This window comes from Ambystoma mexicanum, chromosome 6p, assembly GCF_040938575.1.
Source record: "Ambystoma mexicanum isolate Mex_15411 chromosome 6p, UKY_AmexF1_1, whole genome shotgun sequence".
NCBI lineage: Eukaryota > Metazoa > Chordata > Amphibia > Caudata > Ambystomatidae > Ambystoma > Ambystoma mexicanum.
Genome location: NC_090935.1, coordinates 231,140,000 through 231,165,283, shown reverse-complemented (window position 1 = coordinate 231,165,283; position 25,284 = coordinate 231,140,000). Strand labels below are relative to the sequence as shown.

General features: G+C 44.1%; 1 protein-coding gene across 2 annotated transcripts in view; it reads right to left on the bottom strand.

Annotated features, from left to right (window-relative positions):
- Positions 1 to 25,284, bottom strand: part of KATNAL2 (katanin catalytic subunit A1 like 2) — a 597,051-nt gene that overhangs the window by 33,894 nt on the left and 537,873 nt on the right. For both annotated transcript variants that reach the window (XM_069626931.1, XM_069626932.1), the window contains one exon: positions 6,005 to 6,113. In XM_069626931.1, the coding sequence (XP_069483032.1) occupies positions 6,005 to 6,113 (109 nt within the window). The remainder of the gene's footprint in view (positions 1 to 6,004; positions 6,114 to 25,284) is intronic.

Here is a 25,284-nt window from a genome sequence, read left to right as displayed (position 1 = left end):
ATGAAAATATTATGTTTTGTAGTACATACATTTTTCGCAGAGATGGAGTCCATCTTACTTATGCTGGCAATCAGATTTTTCTGAGAAATGTACAAAATGCATTGCGACCTTTTTTGGAATTAAAACAACGATTTTGAAGTAGATGTTAAGCATTTACAATTTTTGACTTACAAACACCACCCAAAGGCTCTTTTCAGAGCCACCACTTCTTTCCAGAGAAAATTACAATGTTTGTGATGGAATAGCAACCCAATTTTTTTAATGTTCGTGAACTGTCCGCGGACTTCTAAAAAATACAAAGAGCCCTGCTTCATTTATTTTCACTTCTATTTTTTAACTGGGAAAGGCGGCTCTGAAAAGAGCCTTATTTTTTTTTGATTTTTGTAATTTTGTATTTTTTTTGGTTTTTCAGACACAACACACTAGGAGAGGAGGGTAAAGGGGGGGACACCAACCACAGGGATAAGAAAGGGCGAGCTGAGAGAGGAAGATGTAGAGTGGGTTTTATTTGGGTAGTGAGCAGGTCTTCTCGTGCTCTGAGACAATAGTCTCAAAAGCACTCCGAAGTCGCTCCCCCCTGCAGAGTACTGTGTCACAGTACATACATACAACTGTGACCCTCGAAAGGTAAGGGTCATCAGCATTCTGTATGGCCTGTGAGGCAGCTTGAGAAAGACGCTGTCCCACAGAGGTGGTCCTTGTGGTGACAGGATCAGAAACAGAGGATGAAGTAGAGGAAATCAACCTGCTACGTTCTTCGCAAGGTACAACCCTGCGAATAGCCCCAGAGTGAAATGACCTCAGGTGTTGCTTCATAGTAGTGGTCCCAAAGCAGTACTTACCGTGATTCCCGCGACTGAGTATCATTTTGCACTCATTGCAGGTAACACGGTTCGCACGAGCCTTAGGACCATTCCCATGAATGGTAAATAACCGCCACACCCAAGACTCACGCCTAGTGCGGGTAGTAGGGATTTCCTCTACCTCATACTCATCCTCTTCTTCCTCCTCCGCATCCTCACTCCTGTTCCCCTCTTCAGGCCCTTGGGGAGGTGGTGGAGGGGGTGGGGGTGGTGCTGAAGCAGGTGCAGCACCAAGTGGCAGTTCAGCAGCCAAGGATGCCATCTCGATGATGGTGTAGTCTGCAGGTGGCAGCAAAAATCACTGTGTTCTGAAGAATAGCCAGAAACACAATGGGAATAAGCTCTTGGGCGTGGCCTTTTATAGGGGTGCTTGTGCGCGGTCCGCGGATATGCGCACTGTCCGCAGACAGATCGAACACAAAAAAAGGATCGGAAAGTTTCAAAAGGTATATAGAAACTCAAGATTGCTATGTGGGACTTGTGCCATGGTGAGATTTTATTGAAAAATATTATGTATTAACTGAAAATGTACTTTTAAATTCTTCGGGGACACGAACAGTGTCCGCATTTCAGGACACACGATGAGCGTGGGTGCGGTCATATGATCCGTTTGCGAACTAGTCCGCGAAGGAAGCGCCTGTCCGCAGGACACCAAGTGCACGGAGATTGGTTAGCGCATGCGCATTGATATCCTACGGACACTGTTCGGGTTCTGAAGTAACTAAAAGTGCGTCACACGTGAAACGAACATTTCAGGACACCGCGTGTGTTCTTAGAACAGTTTAAACTTGGTAGCAAACAGTAAGGACAGATATAGTGTTCTTCAGGACACGTGTAATTTAGTTTATGTACGAACATTTCAGGACATCAATTGTGTTCTTAGAACAGTTTCAATTGGGTAGCGAACACTACGAACAGGTATAGTGTTCTTCAGGACACCTCCATTTTCATTTACGTACGAACATTTCAGGACACCAATAGCGTTCTTAGAACAGTTTGAACTTGCTAGCGAACAGTACCGGACAGGTATAGTGTTCTTTAGGACACTTTAATTTGTGTTTCTTTACGAACATTTCAGGACACCACGTGTGTTCTTAGAACAGTTTCAGGTTGCCAGCGAACACTACGAACAGTTGTACGGTTGTTCAGGACACATCATTTTTGTTTATTTACGAACATTTCAGGACACCAATTGTGTTCTTGGGACAGTTTTAAGTTGATAGCGAACATTACGGACAGATATAGTGTTCTTTAGAACACTTTAATTTGTGTTTCTTTACGAACATTTCAGGACACCACGTGTGTTCTTAGAACAGTTTCAACTTGCTAGCGAACAGTACGAACAGGTGTGGTGTTCTTCAGGAGACCTCCATTTTTGTTTATGTACGAACATTTCAGAACACTCGCACTGTCCGCGGACACTTTTATTGTTTTTAAAAAAAAAAAACAGAAACTATTCACAATACAATATAAAAATTAAACTTTATTTAACATATATTAATAATTTATGACAGAGAAGGTGAGGCAGAAACAGAAACAAAAACAGGAGAATTTGGGGTTTCAACATGATTGGTATTAGGTGAAGAAGGGATGGAAATCTCATCAAAACGTTTTGGATTATGGAGAGGGTTTGGGGATAATTGACTGGGATATGGTGAGGAGGGACAAGTACATGTGGGGCAATGGTACGAGGTTTTTGGTTTGAAATGATTTTCTACAAAAGTTTTTAAATTATTAAAATTAGCCAACAATACATCCATTTTTTCTTCTATATTGTGAAGACTGTTATCCATAACAGGTTTTTCTGAAGTTTTTTCTATTCTGGTATGCTCTGTACAAAAAAATAATATATATGTTAAATGTATATAAAAAAAATAATAAATAAATGGTTTATATTATAAAGTGTTTACCATTAGTTTCACTATCTTGTGACATTTCTTCATGTGGGAAATTGTCCTCTAGCCATTCCAGAGTACTAGACATTTCTGTGAGAAAAAAAAAGATAATATATTTTTTAATCTAATACAGAAAGTTTATAAATATATGAGTAAAATGAAGTACACTTACTATTTCTGGTAAGATAAGTCCTATGTATTCAGTGGGTCTGGTCTTGTTCTCAGTTCTGTTGTGTCTGTGAGGTAATTATGTTGGAAGCCAATTTATCTTCTTGTGGTATATTCCATTTCAGAACATATTGTATTTAAATGAATGGTTAGTGTGTTACATATATGGGTTACATTTCTTATGGATTACTATATATAATGTGTTTGTGTGCTGCTTTTTGAATTTGTTAAATATTCCAATATTATGATATAACAATCAAACATACCCCCCACACCCCAACCCCCACAGTTTTTAGGTAGTGGTACTGTTCTCCGAACATGTCCGCGAACATTAAATAAGTTCGCGGACATCAAGTTCATAAGAAGAGATCTAGTCAGTTCCATATGACATGTATATAAAGTCAAAGTCATTATTGTTAAGTTGTGCTACTAAAAAACTATGAAATTCAGTGAAAAAACTTTGTTAAAGGGACGTAATGGTTAAGCTGTGCTACTAAAAACCTATGAAATTCAGTGAAAAAAACTTTGTTAAAGGGACGTTATGGTTCCAAGTAAAACCGAAAAACCCTTGAAATTCGCCAGTTATGGTAAGCTAAGCAACCATAACTCGCGCCACCACCGTGCACTGCAAAGACTAACACCCAGGACATCAAAGATGACATCACAAATGTCATTGATGACATCACTGATGACATCACATGTCTAGCTCGCTATTTTTTCTTTTGCTGACATATCTAGGCCACATGGTTTTCTTCAGTAACAGTCGGAAACTAAGAATTTTATTTTATTTGTAGAAATATCCTTCTAGTAGGTTCTTACAGTAATTCCCTTAGAGTACAGTCACATCATATGAAAAATATACGTCCCTTTAACAAAGTTTTTTCACTGAATTTCATAGGTTTTTAGTAGCGCAACTTAACCATAACGTCCCTTTAACAAAGTTTTTTTCACTGAATATATATATATATATATATATATATATATATATATATATATATATATATACAGTGATGAAAATTGTTTGTTTTAACACAATATTGACTGAAGTATTCTTAAATCTGAAAAATTTATTGGTAATGGAAATACTAGTGTTTGGCAGTTTCAGAATACATTCAAGACTAATTATAAGGCCACATGATATTTTTTGCATTTTCTATGAAAAATAATCTACTAACAATAATCTGAACATCATAGACCTCAATGATTTTACAATCCTCATTGGCAGATTCAGTTATAGAACGAAATCTTTAGCTAAAATACCAAAGAATTAATTAATTTGAGTTACACCATTGTTGTGATTAATATAGCCTTATAGAGGGAGGGAGGAGTCATTACTGCAGGATAATGATCTGCCACCAAGTATGCCCCCAGAGGGCCACACGTTGGGGGAGAGTCATTATCCCAAGTGTTAATGACCCTTCCCGAGGTCTATAGCCTATTAGAAGATAGTGGTAATAGCAATACATTTTTGAGTTTTCGTTATGAAGTAAAAACGTTACTTTAATAGTGAGTAAAGTATATAGACAAACTGAGTTAGTACATCAAATGTGTTTTTATTTTGTATCATTAAAATAAGGTTGTTTTCATAAATTAGGCATTTAAATTGCAAACTTTGTTATTCTGGAGGAGGTTTAACATGAGCGTGCATTAGGTGTCATGTAAAAGATAAAAGATTCTCTATAAGAAAAGTGAAAGCATGTTCCCATGTTTTGGCTTTCTGCTTGTTATGTTAAATGGATTGTTGCAGCAAAGAAAGCTTGTTCCAGAGAGTAAGTGCCTTGTTGATAATAAAACTTGTCCGGAAATGTTTTTGTTTCTGTTTAATTTTGAAGACAAAATGTTCGGAATACATTTAATATCAGTAGTTATTGACTGCCCTTTGAACATTCCAATTGGCCGAGGCGCGGTCAGTGATGATCTCCATGTGCTAATATTGCTTATGTAGATCTGAGTCCCGTCTTTGTTGTCATCCTCTTAAATAAATGCTGAAAATGAAAAGTTATGGATAGAGCCCCAGAAAAAGCAATAGAAACGAACTGTCATCATTCTTGAGACTCAGTCTTCCCTGGTGTTCAACAGGTAGGTCTAGGTTTCTTTCTTGTAATTCTCCCAAAATATGCCTGCCACTGCACAGGTTATGCAATAACTAAGCAGTTAGGCATTTTTCACCGTGGAGTTTAGAAAATGTGAAAATGTAATGATGGGCTTTGGCTAAGCTGTCCATGTCAACTGCAAGAGGACATCTAATGAGAACAATGACTATCATAATGGTTTCCTAAAGACCCTCAAAATAATGGTTTGAAACAGGAAGTTAAAGAGGTGTCACTGATATAGTGTGTACCCATCAAGCATCACAATCCATCTAGTAATGGTTGGACAGAACTACAATTAAAAGTATGCCTGTGGATGCCTAAAAACTGTTGGCCTGCAGACTATGTCTGCCTCACATCAGCCTTAATAAGGCTTTGAACACACCACAATTGAAAGTCTTTCATGAACTCCTCTATGGGCTTCATTCTCAGCCACTAAACTTCCCATGTGTTGGTCTCTATGCGCCAGATTGCCCTTGTTCGCAGCAGGCAGCAGTGATAGGCACATGAAACTGAACAGATCTTGGGGTTTTCACAGCTGCATGCAGTGAATCGCTATCTCCTCATGGCGGCTGACATTGGCAATGGATCACTGTGGACTGTGCCTGCTCTTTCCAGTTGCAGAAGAAAAGTGGCCTAACCCACAGGAATCTAGCATGTGCACAGATACGTTTTATGATCGGCATGGATAGGCTTCCGGGTGTGGATTCAATGCCTGCTCCGCAAAGTCCGAATGGAGAACTTTGGTCCTGTGTGTCGAATCATTACACAATGGGGCGGACACGTTGGAAACCATGTAAACATGGCAGTGGTCAGCTTCGCCGCCAAAACGAGAAGGCGGGGCTCTGAAGCAAAATGTCTTGTGAGATACCTTTGCTTTGTGAATATAAATGTATATTGGGACGGAAAGAAAGGTAACTGCAAAGAAGCTCAGCTTGCTGTGTATTTCCAAGGGGGTGTGTAACTTCAGGGAGTTTGGAGGACTCACCTGTTCCTGCCTGGTGATTTTCAAGGGCGTCAAAGATTTTTCTCACTGGCCTCATAGCGGCTTCTTTGCACACCAGCTTGATGTCAGAACCTGAGTAACCTTCCGTCTCCTAGCACAAACAGGACAGATGACATCAATTATAATCCAACATCTATATGAACAAATACTGGATACACAATATTAATATATATCAATTGTTTAATTCTGTAATTTCTGAATGTTTTTAACCTAACAATCTACACATATATGTATATTTGTATTTTGTAAAGCTGCCCTAGTAGGTACAGTTCCGGGAGGATGTCTGCCTCCAATTGAAATAATGTGTTCACTTTGTTAAATTATTTTGCATGAAGGCAAGCATTACATTCACAAAAACGTATTAACTGTGGTTGAACATTGAATTCAATTATCATTTACAGATCACTGTCAACATGGCCTATAACTTAGCGTGCATTTTACAACTTTACAGGGTTAGCATGTATGACAAAAAAACAGGCAGGAGGGGTGGGTTGGGTGAAGTCTTGCGGTTGAACAACATTTCCATATAGATCGATCATTTTACCAGGCATATGGTTAATTGCGAAGGAGGGAGTGGGGGGATCGTTGGACTTCGCTCATTAGTATCCAAAGAAATTGAAAATAATGTACTGAACTGTTTCTGTTGTAGAGCGGGCAGGGGACAGGCCTCTATAACCACCCCCCCTCCTACCCCACCCACAAACATTTTTTTTTTCCAAGTCATGCAATTTCCAGGTGCTGGAACACAATACTTCAGACAGCAATAATTGGTTTTGAATGGTACTTGATATTTTTAATTACGCATAAAGCGGATGTATTGGCTGGAGGTGGGGTGATTTTTTACATATTTATCCTCCATTTTGAAAACCCCTGCCCCTATTTGCCCACAGGCCAGGGCCTCTTTTGCAGTGACCTCATGGCACACCATGAGTACATTCCAGGACTACTTTTTGTAACCACCTTTTGTACTTACCTTTATTTAATAGCTTAGTTGATGCTATATACTTACACTGGGCTATAAAGTAGGAAGATAATTCCCATTTTTTATTTTCACCACCGCCATAGTGTTGTGTGACAAGGTCTCCTCACTTGGCAGGGGACAGTGACAGGATAGCTCCACAGACCCTCAGGGGAAACCAAGGGCCCTTGCCTTGTTTCCTTTTAAGGCATAGAAGGTCCAGCCTCCAAATTCTACCAGTGAATGTGTAGATGAACAAGTTACTTTCTTACCGGGTAACATTCTTTCGATGGGATGTTCCTCTGACGTATTCCACATCTCTGACATGTCCACAGTTGTGCTGCTTCAAAATTTTAAGGCGTCGATGTCCTATGTCGATGACATCGATACGCTGTCCCTCGAGGGCCTCCGTCGAGAGCCGACGTCACCGGATGTTATATGTAGGACGCACGACGCCCGTAGCCTCAATTGTAATTTTTTTTCGCAGAACGTGTGGCACCAATCTTCTGCCAGTATGACTACAGAAAGCCTTGCGGAAACGTAAGCTGCAATCGCATAAGAAATTCTGTAAAGGGGCAGGCTGGGAGGGTTGGACGTGGAATACGTTGGAGGAACATCCCATTGAATGAACGTTACCAGGTAAGAAAGTAACTTGTTCTTCGAGGGGATTGTGTCCTCCGACGTATTCCACATCTCTGACAGACTCCCAAAGCAGTACCAACATATGGATGTGGGAAAAGAATTTGGAATTTTAGAATGCCCAATCAAATTGCAGAATAGAGGACTGCCTTACCAAAGGCCAAATCTTGCCCATGGATAGAGTCCAGGGAATAGTGTTTTAATAAAGTATGGACAGAGGCCCATATGGCTGCTTCACAAATATTACGAATGGGAACACCCCTCTGCAAAGCAGTAGAGGCAGCCACACCCCTAGTAGAATGGGCCCGTAAGCCTACCGGAGGGTCCTTACTCGCCAAACAGTAACATTCAGAGATCGTCAAAATGATCCATCTGGACAAGGTCTGCTTGGTAACAGCTTGACCTACATGCCTTCCAGCGTATCCTACAAATAGATGATCGTCCACTCTGACCCGGGACATCTGTGAGAGATAGAAGCTCAAAGCTCTCCTCGGATCCAACCTATGGAGCCTCTCCTCTTCCTTACCAGGATGCGGAGCAGGATAGAACACCGGAAGAATTACCTTCTGCCTCAAATGAAATTCCAACACAACCTTCGGAAGAAAAGAAGGAGGAACCCTAAGGACAACCCTGTCCTTATGGAACACCATGAAAGATGGCTTGGCGGACAGTGCCTGCAACTCACTCTGCGAGCGGAAGTAACCGCAACTAAAAATACAGTCTTAAAAGGTCAACAGTCTCAAAGGACAAGAATGTAAGGGCTCAAATGGAGCTCCCATTAGGAATTTTAGAACCAAGTTCAAATCCCATCCCGGCACCTGGAAAGGTGACAGCGGAAACACATTAGTTAACCCTTTTAGAAACTGAGAAATCAAAGCAATCTTAAAATAAGAACACTCCTCAGACGAGCGCTTAAATATGGACAGCGCCGCCAGGTAACCCTTAATGGTACCCACTTGCAGGCCCTTGTGGGCTAATGAAAGCAAAAAAGACAGAACCGCAGGAATTGAACATTGAAAAGGATCCACATTCTGTACCCTACCCCAGTCGTACAACTTTCTCCAACGGCAACGGTACAGGGATTTTGTTGCAGGCCTTCTGGCCGAAAGCAAAACCTCCATCACGTCTTCGGGGAGGTCCCAATCCTTATACCTCAACCTTTCAGATACCAAGCATGAAGGCTGAGGGGCTTGACCTCGGGATGGAGAACCCAACCCCCCTCCCGTGAGAGCAGATTGTCTCGGTAGGGAAGACGGCGTGGAGGGCAGATGGACATGTCTAGAAGGTCCGGGAACCACGCTCTCCTGGCCCATGCCGGAGCAATGAGGATCATTCGGGAACCGAACCTCCGTAACCTTCGCAACACTTGCGGAATAACGGGGACTGGAGGAAACACGTACAGTAGTGGGAAGGACCACTCCACTACGAACCGTCCCCTAAGGCTCCTCTTGGAGGAAATTCCTGCGAGCAGAATATTTTGCACTTCCGGGTGACACTGGTGGCGAAGAGATCCACTTGTAGGGTCCCCTAAAGGGCAAAGATCTCCAAAGGAACTTCCTGAGCCAGCTCCCACTAGTGAGAGACCGTGCTCTGCCTGCTCAGTGCGTCCGCTGCTGCGTTTTCGTCTCCGGCCAGATGAATTGCTGAGATCGAAATTTCCTGCTGGATGGCCCAGAACCAGAGCTGCATCACCTCTCTGCACAGTGGGAGTGACCCTGCCCCCTCTTTTTGTTGAGGTAGTGCATTGCCATTGTATGTCATGATACATGCGGTATGCCGTCATGATCAGGACATTTTTCCCCCGCACAGATGGCAGAAAAGCCTTCAGGGCTAGCCTGACAGCCCGCAGCTCTAACAGATTGATGTGGAGTCTGGACTCCGACGGAGACCAACGACCGCTGACTGTCAACTTATCGGCATGGGCTCCCCATCCCGTGAGGGATGCGTCTGGCACGATCATCACCTCTGGCCAGGGTAGCCAAAATGGCGCTCCCTTCATCAGATTGCCTCTGTCGGCCCGCCACAGAAGATCCTGGGCAACCGATGGCGGCACCTGAACGGGATCAGACATCCTGCCGGAGGACTGCGACCACTGCATCTTGAGAGCCCACTGCAGAGATCTCATCCGCAGCCTGGCCTCTGGCACCAGTAGAATGCAGGATGCCATGAGGCCGAGCAACCTCAAGAACTCGAACGCCAGGAGACTCTGGGCAACATTGAAACTTGTCCACCATCTGCAGAATGTGATGAGCCCTCACCTGGGAGGCGAACACTGCCCCAGGGATGTGTCGAGCACTGCTCTGATGTACTGGAGCCGCTGGGTAGGTGTCAAATGGGACTTCTTGAAATTGAGGGAGAAGCCCAGCTTGTGAAGGGAATGGCAGGTGATGGACAGATGATCCAGGGCTTGCTCGGGAGAGCGCGCCCTGATCAACCAATCGTCCAGGTAGGGGTAGACATGAATCCCCCCTTTCCTGAGATACGCTGCCACCACCACCATTAGCTTGGTGAAGACCCTCGAGGTGGAGGTCAATCCGAACGGCAGGACCCGAAACTGAAAATGCGAGTCGCCAACCGCGAACTTCAGGTACTTACTGTGCTTGGGATGAATAGGCACATGAAAGTAAGCATCCTTGAGGTCGAGAGACACCAACCAATCCTGAAGTTGAGGGGCCTGGAGGACTTGAGAAAGAGTAACCACCTTGAACTTGGCCTTCCTGAGGAGCCTGTTAAAAAGACGCAAGTCCATGATGGGTCTCAATACCCCGTCTTTTTTGGGGATAAAAACATATGGGGAATACCATCCATTGTTCCTCGCCGCTACAGGCACCAGTTCTATGGCGCCTTTCTCCAGCAGGGATAGGATTTCCTGCGCAAGGAGCGGATCCAGACTCTTCAAAGAGAGCTTCTCCGGTGGATTGTTGGGAGGCCTCTGCCGGAAAGGAAGACAGTAGCCGTGGGCTATGATCTCCAGAACCCACACATCTGAAGTAATGGCATGCCATTCTACCAGATGCTGCGCCAGCCTTCCCCCAACCGGCGAACCATGCGACATGGCCTCATGACTGAGCGGAAGCGGCTGCGGCAGTGCCTGAGGGCAAAGAGGCAACTGCCCGAGCGGCTTTGGCACCTCGAGTAACCTTGTTTTCCACCTCCGGTGCTCCTACGTTGGCCCCTTTGACTGGCAGCTCCCCTCGATCTACCAAAGGAAGAGTAGTATTGAAAGGAACCGCCCCTCCATTGCTGTCCCCTAGGACGAAAAGGCGGAGGTTGACGTACTGCAGTGCTCAACGACTGCGCTGCAGCTTTGGAGGTCTGCAACCTCTCAAGGCTCTCGTCAGCCTTGCTGCCAAAAAGATGGACACCATCAAAGGGCATGTTGAGAAGCCGGGACTGTACATCAGGAGAAAACCCCGACTTCTGCAACCACGCAAACCTGCGCATCACGGTGCTCGCCGCCATGGACCGGCTGACACAGTGTGCCACATCCAGACCCGACTGAACGGATTCACACATGGCATCCATGCCATCCTGAACGAGGGCAAGAAAACCATCCCGTTCCTCCCCTTTGGGAATATGTTCAGCCCCCACAGACACACAATTCCACAAAGTGTGAGTGAATCTTGCCAAGGCACAAACGGAGTTGGCTGCCTTTAAAGCCATACAACCCAGATGAAAATACTTTCTTCGTCCAACCATCAAAGCACTTTTCGTCCCTATCCGGAGGGATGGTAGGGTACGCAGCCTGCTTTGCTGGGGCCGTAGCTGCCTGCATCACCAAACTCTCCGGAGTGGGGTGCGTAGACAAGTAGCAGGGGTCGCCACTGGCTGGACAGTATTTTTTCGGTAGCAACTTATTCACTGCCGGAAGACTCTCCGGAGCAGTCCAAGCCGCCGCCACCCTTCTTTGTAAAGCCATATGAAATGGCAGCACCGGGTCAGTGGGAAGACCTTGGTCCAATATATCTGTCAGGTCATCCTACAGAAAATCCACAGGTGGAGCAGACCACCCCAAGTACTCAGTCACCCTCGACATGAGACACCTGTACGAGGACACAGCATGTGTACCAGGCTCAGGCCTGCCAAACTGAACCTCCGGAGAGGTGTCCAGACCACTGGTGTCATGTAAGGACTGACGTAGGTCTTCCATCTGGCTGTGACCACACAACAAGTCATCAGGATCCTAAGGAGGTACAAACACCTCCTCATCTGACCCTTCTTCCACCTCTGAAATGTAATCCAAAGGCTGGAATAAATCTCTGGATGACGGTACAGAAAAAGGCTCAAATACAGGCATCACTGACTTAGAGAGCCTTCCTCAGAGTTTCCACCGTCCTCCGGGGCACCTCCGGCAAATTCTCCTCAAAAGGCATCGAGGGCGCAGATGGAATAGGCGTCGACATCTAGCGAGGCACTGATGACTTTGACAATGGATTTGAGGCCGGAGCCCCAAGCGTGTCCTTTGACGGCCTCTGTGCCAATGGCGTCGACGACTTCCTCGGAGCCGGAGCCTCGAGAGAGTCCCTCGACGGACATGGCGCCGACAGAATCAATGCCTTCTTAGAAGGCCTTACAGGCTCCAACAGTCTCGAGGGCGTCGAGGATAACACCGGGAGAGGAATGTGAGAGGTACCACCTGGAAGGTGGAGGATAGAAAGTTAGATTTTATCTGGAAGGAGAGAGTGGAGGATAATGCAGTATTAGCGGTGGAAGGAGAATTCAGTTGGGTGAAGGATGGAGGTACCATCTGGCATAGAAATGAGACAGTTAGTGATTGAGGGAGATGGAATGGAGATGTCAACATAAATCGAGATTATAAGGTAACCAGATTGGAGATATGTCTTGGTCAGAAGTAGGAAAATTAAGGTCTAGAATGACAGTATTGCTGGGGAGATGGAAAGACTTGGAGGTGATAAAGAAGTATATTAAAAAGGACCAATCCCATCAGAAAAGACAACATTTTTGGCAGGAGGAAAAAAGGGATATCAATTGGGGAGAGAGGAAGAGACTGAGCTGCAAGAGAGGGGAATACAGGCCAACCTCCCCAGAGAGGGTCTGAGGACTCCGTTAATCCAGTATAGAGTATACAGGTGGGGGAAAATACCAGGTGGCATCACTACACTGGGGAAAAGGAAGTTCGGCAAAGGAACCAGTAGGGATAAGGGTCCAATACAGATCATGAACTGCATCAGGCTAAATGTTAGGCGCAAAGGTGCAGGAATATTGAAAGCCCACTGTTGACTGGCAGACAAATAGACCAGCCTTTAACCTTCAATTGCCAAACCCTCAAATATTGTCTGCAGAAAAAGTTAAATAAAAACTTATTGTAACATGATCCCAAAAAGATCAAAATAAATGAGGTTTACTTTCCATCACAGGAGACAGTTGCACTAAAGAGCAGATTTGCTCAAATAGAGAAATGCCATGCAGAAACTTGAGCATTTTGCACCTGGGATGAAACTATGACACATAAAAAACAAAACTCCATTGCCAGACGAATTAAATATATCTAATAATATCGAGACAAATATTGATGGCATGGTGCAGGGGAAAATGTGTATATGATATCAAACATTAAAGCAGGTCCCATGTAAAGAAAGAAATTGTGACATTTAAAAACACTGGTTTCTGTTCATAAGAACAGACTTCAGCCTGGGCTGGAACACCCAAAGAAGCTTTCACCACATCAGATCACAAAGGTCAAACCCCCCTTAACCTCTCTATCTAGAAACTGCTTTGAAGCCTTAGCAGAGCCAGGAAGGGGACAGGGCTCGCGCCTAGGAAGAGGTTTATTGAGGTGAAAGGATGACAAGTGAGTACACGAAGATACAGCTCATGGATTTTGAATTCTGTGAAATACTTGAAATTAAATTAAGTTTGTGGTGGGAACCTGGGAAAACAGACAATTAAAAGGCACCAGAGAATCTCACATTAGTCAGGGGGTAGAATTATACCCCTCTAATCAGGAAAGATAAGGGGACAAAGGTTCAGACCCTTAGACTTGAAAGAATGTTAAGTGTTTTATTGCAGACCAAGTCAACAGAGAGCAGATGCCCAAGCATACATCAAGGTTTTGGGAAGAAGAAATGTTTTTATTAATTAAGTGAAAAGTAAGTATGTAATTAAAAGGCTACCCTTGGATTATACAGAGAATAATATTTTGCACAAACTCGGGAACCGTAGTAAAAACAGACATGGTTCAAATGTCTTTGGAAAGCATATGAAGTGCACTATCTGGCGATGCAAACCAAAGTTCTAAGCTAAAATTCAGCTCCCCAGAATATCGGTATGCAGTGTTAAAATCAAGGCAAAAATGTCGCCTGTACAAAGAAATTGCGGCAAAAATGCTGTGGTTTGACCCGTTAAAGGTGTACCCCATTACACCATTTAAGGGGAGCGGGGGTTACGAGGGTGGCCCCCATTAACCTTAGATGGTATAATGGGTCTGGGGGTTGCGGGAGTGTCCCCCGCATCCTTTACATGTATTGTGGCGGCAAAACCACAACCTTTTTGCCACAATATTTTCTGTCCACTGCCATTTATGCTGCAATTTTAATACATGGAACCAGAATATCTTAGAGATCAAAGAGCCAGGTAACTTGTAGCTAATGGAACCCAATACGTGTCAGCAAAATCCCATGATTCTAATTGTTATCCTTTTTGTGGACATTTTAAAAAATCTGTCATTCGCGTAAGCAACCACCTGCCGACATCAGGCACAGTCCATTGTGACAGGCATGATGAGACCAATTCAGAACTATATGGGGTGTGACACTTACTTGTAATTTGAAGAAAAGTGTCATGTTGAAGATTTTTAAGTTCATATTTCAGTTGGTCAGAAATGCCATTTCAGATGGCTGGAGCAAGAACTCCAAGAAATGGAGCCTGAAAACCTGAGAACCAATTAAAGAGAAGGGGCAAGGACATAAATAGGGGGACGAACAACAATCAACACCCAATTATAATCATTAGCCAATGAGCTGGCACCTCATAATTTAGAGATTTTGGTGTGTGATTAGGTGTTTTTAAAAGGCAATGCACAATGGGAAATGAGGAGAACCAAAATTGAAAGGGAGACAGAAGGAGGTGGATGAGACATAGAGAAAGGTGTCCTAAAATCTGCGGGGACCAGGAGAGAGGCAGAGGCTGGGCCATCCATAACCAGAAACCAAGAGAGGCAAACATAGGGATTGTTGCTGGAGGCCATCCATAACTGAATCTGGAGAGGCAGTCTAACCAGGTCCCTATGCTTCGCATGACATGACCCAGGAGGCCTGATGACTTTTCCTGAGCATAAACCCAGAGTGATTTAATGGAAGTAAAAAATACAAACCATGGGTGGGGATCAGTTTGAATTAATATCTTCCCCTTATTGATGGGGTGGGCATATAGGAGTAGATAACTAGCATTTTTGTACTAATTAATAATGTAATTAATTCCTACTTAGTCAATGGATACTGGAGTGATTTTGGAGAAATTCAAAATCTCTAACATGTATCCAAGTGATGATAAAGATACAGGGACCCTTTACGAGTTGGGTGGTATTCCAGTGGTAAATCCTCTGAAATACCACCCAACAGAATTACCGTTCCTTCCACATGGTCCGCCGGATTTACAGCCAGATTACAAGTGATGGCAGTGGTGTTGGTCCCCATTAATTTGGAATCGATAGGACTCAATAGGGGATTTCTGCGGAATTACCAAGGCGGTAATTCTGATGTTTCTTCCACGGAAAGTAGGAACATTTACCTCCAGCATGATGCTGGAGGTAAATCCCCCACTCCAGAGTCAAACTCATAGTATGGTGGAGCAGGAAAAGTGGTAGTAATTCTGTTACCGCCACTGTTTTGCCACACCGCATTACTCGTAATGATTTAAAGTTATTGGGTATTCCTACATTATTCTTGCCAACCTCAAAAATACCCTAAGGGAAAGGGGTGCATTTAAAATTGAAATTCCAAACTGGTCACCATTCCCTGGACCCTGCGCCTTAAAGCAGAGGGGTTCCAAATGGTAAACTGAATCTCTGGGTCTGCGCTGTGCAGAAAAGTGCCTTCATGGTTAAGCAAAGTGAAAATGGCTAGTTAAAAGCATACTCTAGAGACAAAGGGAACAAGGTACTCCAAAGTGAATGGGAACATTTTCACTCCATAGTGGCAAAGGAAAATTGTTTCATCATCTGTTGAAAAGAGTCTGTTAATTAATGTTGTTGTGCCAGAATCTTGCTAGAAGGAAAAGTGCGCGTGGTGGTCAGAAATAAAGATATGATATGATATTTTATTTGTATCGCGCTCGTACACAAGTGTTTCAGAGCGCGACCAGGCAAGGGAGTGGATAAGGGGAGAAGTAAGAATGCGCAAAGGGAAAGGGAAAAGGGAAAAAGTGTATGGAAGGGAGGGTGTGGAAAGTGCGGAGCAGAGGAGAGCTGATAACTAATAATAAATAAAATAAATAAATAGAAAATGGAGGCAATAAACAGTGGTAGTGCAGCCAGTAAATGGTGAGTGCTGTGTTTAAGACAGCAGACTGGGTAAGTCTGATAAGTGCAGAAAAAGAAGAAAACGGGGGGGGCTGTAAGGGTACAGATACAGTCCCCAGTGTAAGATGTGGACAGGAGGCAGTGCAGGAGGGTGGCAGGGTGAGCAGGTACCTGGGCCCAGGGGACAGAGGGTGGCCAGGTGCACAGTGCCGGGAGAGAGCAGATCAGCAGGGGAGAGGGGGCGAGAAGGCAGAAGCAAAGAGGAAGGTACTGAGGTGCTTCTGGAACCGGAGATGGTTCTCCGCAAGTTTTAGGGTGGCAGGGAGGCTGTTCCAGAGGGAGGCCCCTGCCGAAGATAGAGATCTACCCCCAGCTCGTTTCTCTGAGAAACGATTGACCCGGAGGGAGTTAGAGGTAGAGGAGCAAAGAGCTCGGGAGTGGAGGTGTTTGCGAAGGGATAGCTGAAGGTTCTTTGGACCCAGTCCCCAGAAAGCCTTGTGGACAATGCAGAGGGTTTGGAATGTAATCCTTGCATCCACTGGGAGCCAATGGAGAGATTTCAGAGCTGGAGAGATACGATCCCAGAGCTTGAGGCCAAGGACAAGTCTCGCAGGCCTTTTCTGGATTAGTTGCAGAGGGCAGAGAGTAGAGGCAGGTAGATTTAGAAAGAGGCTATTACAATAGTTCAACCTAGAGAGAAAGAGAGCTTGGGAGACAGTGAGCTTCTGGGGGAATGAGAGGAAAGGCAGGGTACCTCTGAGGAGGTGCTGTAGGAAGTTTGACTTTTTAGAGACCTCAGAGATATGGGCAGAGAAGGTCAGTGTGGAGTCAAAGATGACCCCAAGGTTCTTGGCCTCGCAGGTAGGGGTAGGAGGAGGGCCAAGGGAGGCCAGCCAGAGAGTGAGGGAAAAGGATAGTGATGGTGTGCCTATGAGAAGGATCTCAGTCTTGCTGGCATTCAGACAAAGATCATTGACGGCACACCAATCTTGAATAGCAGTTAGGCAGTCAGAGATGAGAGAGGGAGAGGAGGTGGCCGAGGGCAGCCGGAAAATGAGTTGGGTGTCGTCAGCAGAGCACTGGAAATCTGATCAGAAAATGGCAATGCAGTGGGCAAGAGTTGCCAGGTATTGGTTGAAGAGCCAGGGTGAGAGGTTAGACCCCCGTGGAACCCCACAGATAGAGAGGAAGATAGATGATAGGAAGGACCCCAGTTGGACCTGGGAGGGTCGATCAGAGAGAAAAGAGGTCAGCCAGGCCAGAGCCTGATCAGTGATACCTAGGTTATCACGGAGACGGTTGAGCAGGATGGTGTGGTTGACTGTGTCGAAGGAAGAAGAGAGATCAAGAAGGATAAGTACAGAGGGAATGTTAGAGTGCAGGTTGGAGAGAAGATCTTCACGGATGTTCAGGAGAGCAGTTTCTGTGCTTCTGGGCACTCTGAAACCAGACCAACAGAATCTGAATGAAGCTTAAGCTGCGGAATGGCCAGCTTTTCAAGGCGTTTGCCCAGAAAGGGGGTAATGGAAATTGGGTGATAGTTAGCCGGACAGGAAGGGTCAGCTGTGGGTTTTCTGAGAAGAGGATGCACAAGGGAGTGCTTCAGAGGGGAGGGGAAGGATCCTGAGGCAAAGCAGTGGTTGCAAAAATCAGCAAGGGCCGGAGCGAGGGTGTCAATGTGGTCCTTGATGGTTTTAGAGGAACAGGGATGAACCAGTTTTGAGGCTTCATAGATCGGACTTGTCTAGCGACCCCGTCAGGGGAGAAATTGGGAAAGGAAGAGAAGGACAGTGGGGGGGTGGTTAAAGGGGGGTCTGCAGGCACAGACTGAGAGGGAATAGGAGGGGCAGGGGAGGAGAGGGTGGACAGGATGTCCCGGGTTTTTGAGATAAAGTGCAAGGCAAGGGCATTGCAGAGAGCCTAGGGGGCAAGAGGAGGGGTAGGGACTGCCGCAGGGTTGGGAAGCTCCTCGCAGAGTGATGTGCATGTCAATTTATTTTGTCCAATAGAAAAGTGCTACATTTTGTTTAAATTAGATACATACAACATACAAAGTATATTGTAAAGCACAATTGTACTGTCAGGTTCTAGGAGGCTCTGAAGTATTCTTTAGAACAGTGTTTTCTTTTTACACGATAACAGAGGGGACCAGAGAGTCGAAATGAAAACTGTACATGTGGTTGTGTCAAAAATTCGATGAGAATTACAGTTATAGTCAAAACAAAATAGTGGTTTCAACCTGTTTGTATGTAAAGTGAAGTTTTGGCAGGAAGGAAAGGATTTGTGCCACAAAGTGAGGGCATGTGCACTCCGATAACTAGAGTGTGATCATGGTTTTACTTACTTAATAATAAATCTATATTCTTTCTGCATATCGGCCTGGCTCTTGGTTTCTATACTGTGGAAGGGGTGGCGTGCCCTTTGGTGTTAGACGAATCAAAAGCAAAGTTGGTCAAGAATCCAATACTTCTTGATTGGTGTGGCACTCTTCATTAGGGAAGAGGGTGAAACTCTCCAAATTAATTGTTGCTCCATAACTATTTCCTACAAAAATAGGAGGCTGTGCCGGGATCTAGCTTGCTGACTTGATTCATGACAATTGCATTGTTAACAGGCTGTCCAGTGTAGTGAAATGCCAGAGATTTACATAGTATGCTGTTGATGTAATTGTTAAAGCACCACTGTGTTTCTTGAGACCTGGGAATCAGGGAGGTATCCAGTAGAATACGATTGTGATGAGTTAATGCAGAGATAATTTGATTTGCCATTATTATCTAGCAGGAATCAAGTGCAAAGTGTTTGTTCCTGTATATTGAGAGTTTATAAGGGTTTGAAAAAGCCATTCTCAAAATGAGTGACATAGAGGAAGAAGATGCCAGTGTAACACTTCCTAGCCAATTTCTTCATTCAGCCTGAGCAGGAGGCTGGGTGATGGCAAGACAGAATGGTACAAGAATTAACATTAGTAGGCACTGACAATTGGCATGAAGGTGGAATTTTACACAAAACCCTACAAGGATTCTACATGACCCAAAATGCCTGTGAGGAGCAAATAATAATGGCTCAAATCACGACTAAATTGTATTTCCATTTACAATTAATAGGAGAGCGATTGTGTAAAGAAGCAGACATGGACATCATTGATAGAACCCACTCCCTCACCTCCGACATACTGGATGAAGAGCAAGAAGACACGGAGCATGACACTAGGTATCTTTCCAATAACGCATCGAGTATATGAGAGACGTTATGCACTCAGACAACCGTACCGAACTGAAGTGGTAGCAGGAAATCTGCAGACACTGCTGAATATTGAAGAGCTGTAAATGAAATCGGACAGGTGCAAAGTGATGTCATAATGATGCACTGAAATGAGATGAGAATACCTAGAGAATTAAGATGTGACTGAAGAAATGAGAGTAAGCATATATACGAGTAAGAAGAAACCCTATATACAAAGAAGATAAGTAACCAGATGTGTAATAAATGTATAAACGCAGAAACACAAGGAAATTGAGTTACATAGAAGCTTACTGCAGTCGAAAATATAACACGGGTAAAGCGGCAATGTTGAAAAGATGGACGTCGGCTCTGAATAAAAGTATGCAAAAAGATTCAAGGAGAGAGACAACGGCTGCAGAACTAACAGATGCTGGAAATCCAAATTTGTGCATGAACAAAGAATAGCTGTTGGCCAAGGATCAAGGACGCCACAGTAAGAAGCAATTGCAGGGTATAAAGGTAGTGAACGAGGATAAGAAATGTGCATAGGACATAGTTCTCTGCGATTAAGTAAATGAGCGAATACTAAGTATCGAACAATTAAAGAAGAAGAAAGCATATCTAAGATGGAGCAACCAAGTCTCCAGCGGTCCAAGAGTGTAATAGCACCCAGTCTAATTGAATCAAATAGCACTAAATAGGAAGGAGAGATGGACAAAATCATGGCCTCTTAACACATGGTGCAAGGCCAGAAAACAAGGCCTATTCATAAGCTCCAGACGAAGATAACAATGTACCTTAACTCCCTTTAAAGTTCAGAGGAAGAGAACATCCAGCAAGGTCAAGTGCAAAAAAGAAGTCTTGGCTAAAGTCTTAACTGATAAGAGATGGTAGACTAATTGGGCAAGTAGGCAGATGTCTGATGTTGTTATCTGCACCTGGGTTTCATTTTGCTTATGTGCTGCTAACAATCCGAATGTCCAAGGTTGATAGAGAATGCCAACCAATCACGAGGGCCTATGCAATGGTGAACATACATTGTTGCAGGGACCAATCTGCTGTTGTTATTCTGCCATAATCTTTATTATACGCAGTTAGAGGGAAGTTTAAGGCATGCCTGCCAGATGATGGGCAGCCAATCATGTTACTAACACCTAAGTAAACTATAAGTAGATATGTTCCCCTAACCAATGCCTCGTTCATTAGGTTTTATTATTTGTCACGTAGGATGACTCAATAGCTGACGCACATCGAGGTATAAAGCCTTTGTGTAATAAAAATATGATTGAGAGTGTGTGGGCTACGATTTGTTGTTCGCCACATTTCTCTACTTTATTGAGCTGATAATAAAGTAGTATTTTGCCATATTCCTTGCGTCTGTCCGGTTATTTCGGTCAGAGATAATTCATTATGCTAATCCCATTTTGCACATAAGAATGCCCAAAGGTGCTACTGTAGAATTGCAATATGAAGAGGCCAGTATGCTGAAACAGACTGGAGACCTCAAACAGGCCTCGGTTGATCAGGCCCAGAAATCACTCGCACAGGCAGAGGAGAAACTATAGCAAAGCAATATTCATGTGCTCAAATATGACACATTCATTGAGCAACTCAAAGGTGAGTTGCAAACCCATCAACAAGCCAGTGTAGAGCGAGAAATTGAGTTCTCTGCACTGCAAGACACACAGGAAGAGAGTGTAGAAACCGTAAGCAAAATTCAACAGAAGTTGAATGACCAAACTATACACAATAGTGTATTACTGGATGAAATTATGGCCTTTGAACGGTCTATTAATGAGCTAAAATGGGAAAACAGTTAGCTGATCATAAAAGAGATTGACTCACAAAGGGATTTTGATCAGATGCACCAGGATTGAAATAATCTGAAGCAACAGAAATTGCAGATGATCAAAGAAAGAGATGCTATAAAATTGGAAATGGATATAGATAAGGGTCAGGAACTTGCCAGAATTTGGCAAGAAAATATAGACCTTATGGAGCATCTGAGATAAGCAGGGAATGACCTGTTGGAAGCTGTGCATAGTAGAAATGCTCAGGAGAGAGAACTTGCCATTTTGAACGAAAAATTGAGTGAAAAAAACCGCATATTTCAAGGTTCTCCGAAAATAGGAACAGAAAGTGAGAGACCATTTAGCGGCCCAGAGCAGAGTGCTTGAAGCCAGCCAAGCTTTAGTGTCAGATTTAAAAAATAAAGTCTCTGAATGTAAGAAGGAAATCCTGGCAGAGAGAAACCAGTTTGAGAAATTAAACAATGATATTTAAGAATACAAAGTGGCGCTGAGGCAGTCTAACAAACCAATGTATCGGATGGGGTCCTATGATGGAGGGGAGCAGCCCCTCTCATCAAGGCCTTCATACAAATTACGTACAACTCCCCATGTGCAGACTGGAACTGACCTCATGCATGCATCCTATAGAGAACAGGGAGACATAAGGCAGGTGGCCGCACCTATCCTTAGCCAGTTTGATCAGGAAGGCCAGTCCTTATGTGATATTCACCATTGCAAAACAGAAGGGAATGTGGCCGGACCAGTGTGTAATAGGAGGTCAAAGATAGTCTAGTGAGTATGCGTGAACCTGAAAGTAAATATCAGGAGAAGATCCAAAAACCAGACCTACATAACATGATGCTGTACAGAGACCACCTAGCCTGCTTAGCTGAAAGGGAAAGACAAAAGCTTCAGCCTAGGAAGAGCATTTTAAAAACCTCCATACATTTAGGTGAATCAGTGGATTCCCCCAGGCTACTTGAGAGGGATAGTACATAAGATCAACATTCTGAAGAAGAGCCTGAGTATTATCCTGCGCCAAAAAGTGACTAGAGGGAAAATGACTATGAGAGCTCACGGCAACACAGGTGAAAAGAGGAGTCCAGATCCCATGCTTTGGGAAAGCATTCCGAATATCACAGAGATGGGCAGTGCCTACACGACAGGGACTGGAGTTCAAATAACAGTACTGGCTCTGAAGGAGAATGGCCTCAAGTTCAGGGACACGGAAGGAGTACAAAATAGAGAAAAGGTTTTTTTAAGGACCCCATGTGGCAAATTGAAGCCATAAAAAGCTCTATTACCCCATACCACAAGGATTCTAAGTATTTGGTGTGGGAACCTTTGGAACTATACGAACAAATGATGTCATCACTTGAAATAAAAATGATGTCAATTGGATGGAATTTGTTAAATGGATGTTTTCCCCTGAATACTCCAGTTTCTTTGCAGGACTGGAAGAACAAGATCATTACAAATGGTCCATCTATGAGGCAGCCATTTGGAGAAACAAATTCTGCCCACAGAAACCTACAAGAGGCACACAAAGCTGCCTATAACTTACAATGTGGGGAAGAGCAGGCGCCTAGGGAGTTCGCACAAGAATTGTAACGTGCCTTTGTGCAGTGTGAGAAACCAGAAGGTGTCTCACCCACTAGTCCCCTCAGATCTCTCTCTCAGGTGGCCAGGACACAGCCATCGCCTTTGGATCCAGACCCTGGGGGCGGACCAGTGCAGGAGGATCACCTGGGTGAGGTGTCTCTGGAGAGTGGGAGTGGGACACTGGATGGCGAGATGCAGTATCCCCTTCCCTGTAACCCCTTTACCCCATCCAACCAGGTAGGATACATACAAACTCTACCCCCGCCCCCTTTTCCTGCACAAACACATTCACACAGCAGTCCGCTCTTGGAGAAAACAGACTAACACCCGAGCAGTATACCTAACGTGTCCCAATACAATGGTCAGGCAAGGTCACACTCATACCTGACTTCCATTAAGCTTCCCCACACAAATCAAAGGCGGAGAACTAAAGCACACTCTGAGCATGGCAAAGCACACAAGGAAACAGCAGTTTCGAGACAGGCACTGAATGAGAGAAGAGGGCAAAACAGGAGGGGATCGCAAGGTGGGAAGTTCCCTTGGCCTTTCTAACAAGAAACTGTTACTTTCAAGAGCCCTCGAGATTAGAAAGTATAAGACCAGGAAACCAGGCTAAAGACTCCTGTATTGTGTGTCAGAGATACCCAGGGCCCTCCCACGTCACTAATCAAAGTGGGAAGAAGCAGCACTGCAGTGGTACCGCCATTGGCTCCAAGAACAAAGCACAGTGATTTGGGGAGGCGGAAACAGGATGGGTCTGTGTTGAAGACAAGGTTGCAAGCATCAACATTGTATGGCGAGCGCTGGAATGAACATTGTTAAAAGACATGTGATAAAAGATGCCAGTAAAGTTAAACTGCTGATGAGTGTTTGAATTTTGAAAAGCCAGAAACAATACCTTTGATAGAGTGGTCTGCACCACATGGGCACTCAATCCAAGGTCACTGTAAGGTATTCAGCTGAGAAGTGCCTGAAGTGAAAGTTAAAATGTTGTATTAAGAAGAGAACAAAGAACTGTGAATCGAAGTGGTCCTGTGACTGGTCAAGCAAAATCCTGCACACATTCGAAAGTCTTCGATTTTGATACAGTAAAGAAAGGTTGGAAAATTAGCTAAATGTGGTCCGAGCCCGGTGGAGGGAGACCAATTGAAAGTTTAGTGTTAAAGTGGGTCTCAGTCCAGTGGAGGAGAACCAAGGGTGAATAGTGAATCACCAACCAAAGAAGTTGTGCTTATATGAATCCTGAGGAAAAAGGAACTTTGAATGTTTGTTTGGCGCATCAGGCCCTCAGAAATAAGAGACTTTGAATGGCAAAGAGACTTTGGCACAGAAGGTCCTGATACTGAGATTTGTAACTGCATCTGCGTGCTAGAAAAGCCAGAGTATGTGCTTAGCTTGTGTGTGCCGCCTTGTCCCGTGTTATAAACATGGGGAAAGGAAGCGAACGGATCAACTATCCAGACATATCATTTCTTGAACATGTTCCTTTTGTGTAACATTGTTTCCCACACCATTTGTATTTAGAAATAAGGATTGGCAATAGGTTTATTAGCATAGGCCCTTCTATTACACCACTAGGACTACGTTATTATTATTTGATGGTTTTAGCTTGCTCCCATCTTTAGATTTAGGATTAGATAAGCATTTTTCAAGCCCAATTGAAGTTCAATAAACACCCTTGAACTGTGGTCACTTGTGTCTGTCTTACTGTTTGATACCATGCCTTCCTTACAGCAGACAATGCGGCTGAATACAAACAGCAGAGAATGTGTTACCTACTACTTTCACACACTACCCAAATACATTGTTATACAATTAGTTGAGATTTCCATTAGCGTAAGACAATGGATTGGGTCATAGAGCAAGGCACTAGGATTTATGACGTACAAAAGCCCACAGAAAATAAAACCAAATCCAAAATCTTAAAGCCAACTACCACACCTGCAACTGTGAAGGTGGCAGAAGTGAAAACCACCCCTCCTGTGGACCTGGAGACTGGGGGCCTAAAAATACTCCTCCAGCTGACAAGCAGAATGAGAGGCAGAGGAGAACCTCCGTCCAAGCCCAATCGAACAGTAGTCAATCATGGTATCAAAACAATGACCCTTCTGACACTGCAACCTACATAAATCCTAGGTACAAAGGTACAAAACCCATTCCAGGTTTTGTGTACACTCCCCCAGCACAAAGTAGGGGCTCAAAACAAGTAAGTACTTCCCCTGGGAATTCCCTTTGGAATTTTCAACAGGAAAGAAATACCACGCCACCTCCAAACATGCATTTTTCCAAAAGGTACGCTACTGACTCTAATTTTTAAAACAATCCTCTTCCTTCTCCCGGTTCCAGGACAATAGATCCTTGAACCAAGTAGAAGGGAGAACTAGGACTGAAAATTATGGTGGACATTTTCAATATCGGAGTTACTTCACAAGAAATCAATAGTCACCCTTATAATAACAGGGAAAAATAGCTAGTAGCTGGCATTGGGAATGCCTGGGTTAATAATATCCCTGCACCCTCTGCTGGTTACAAAATAGGACCCCTATGCTATCAGGTGGCGGAGTTGATGGAG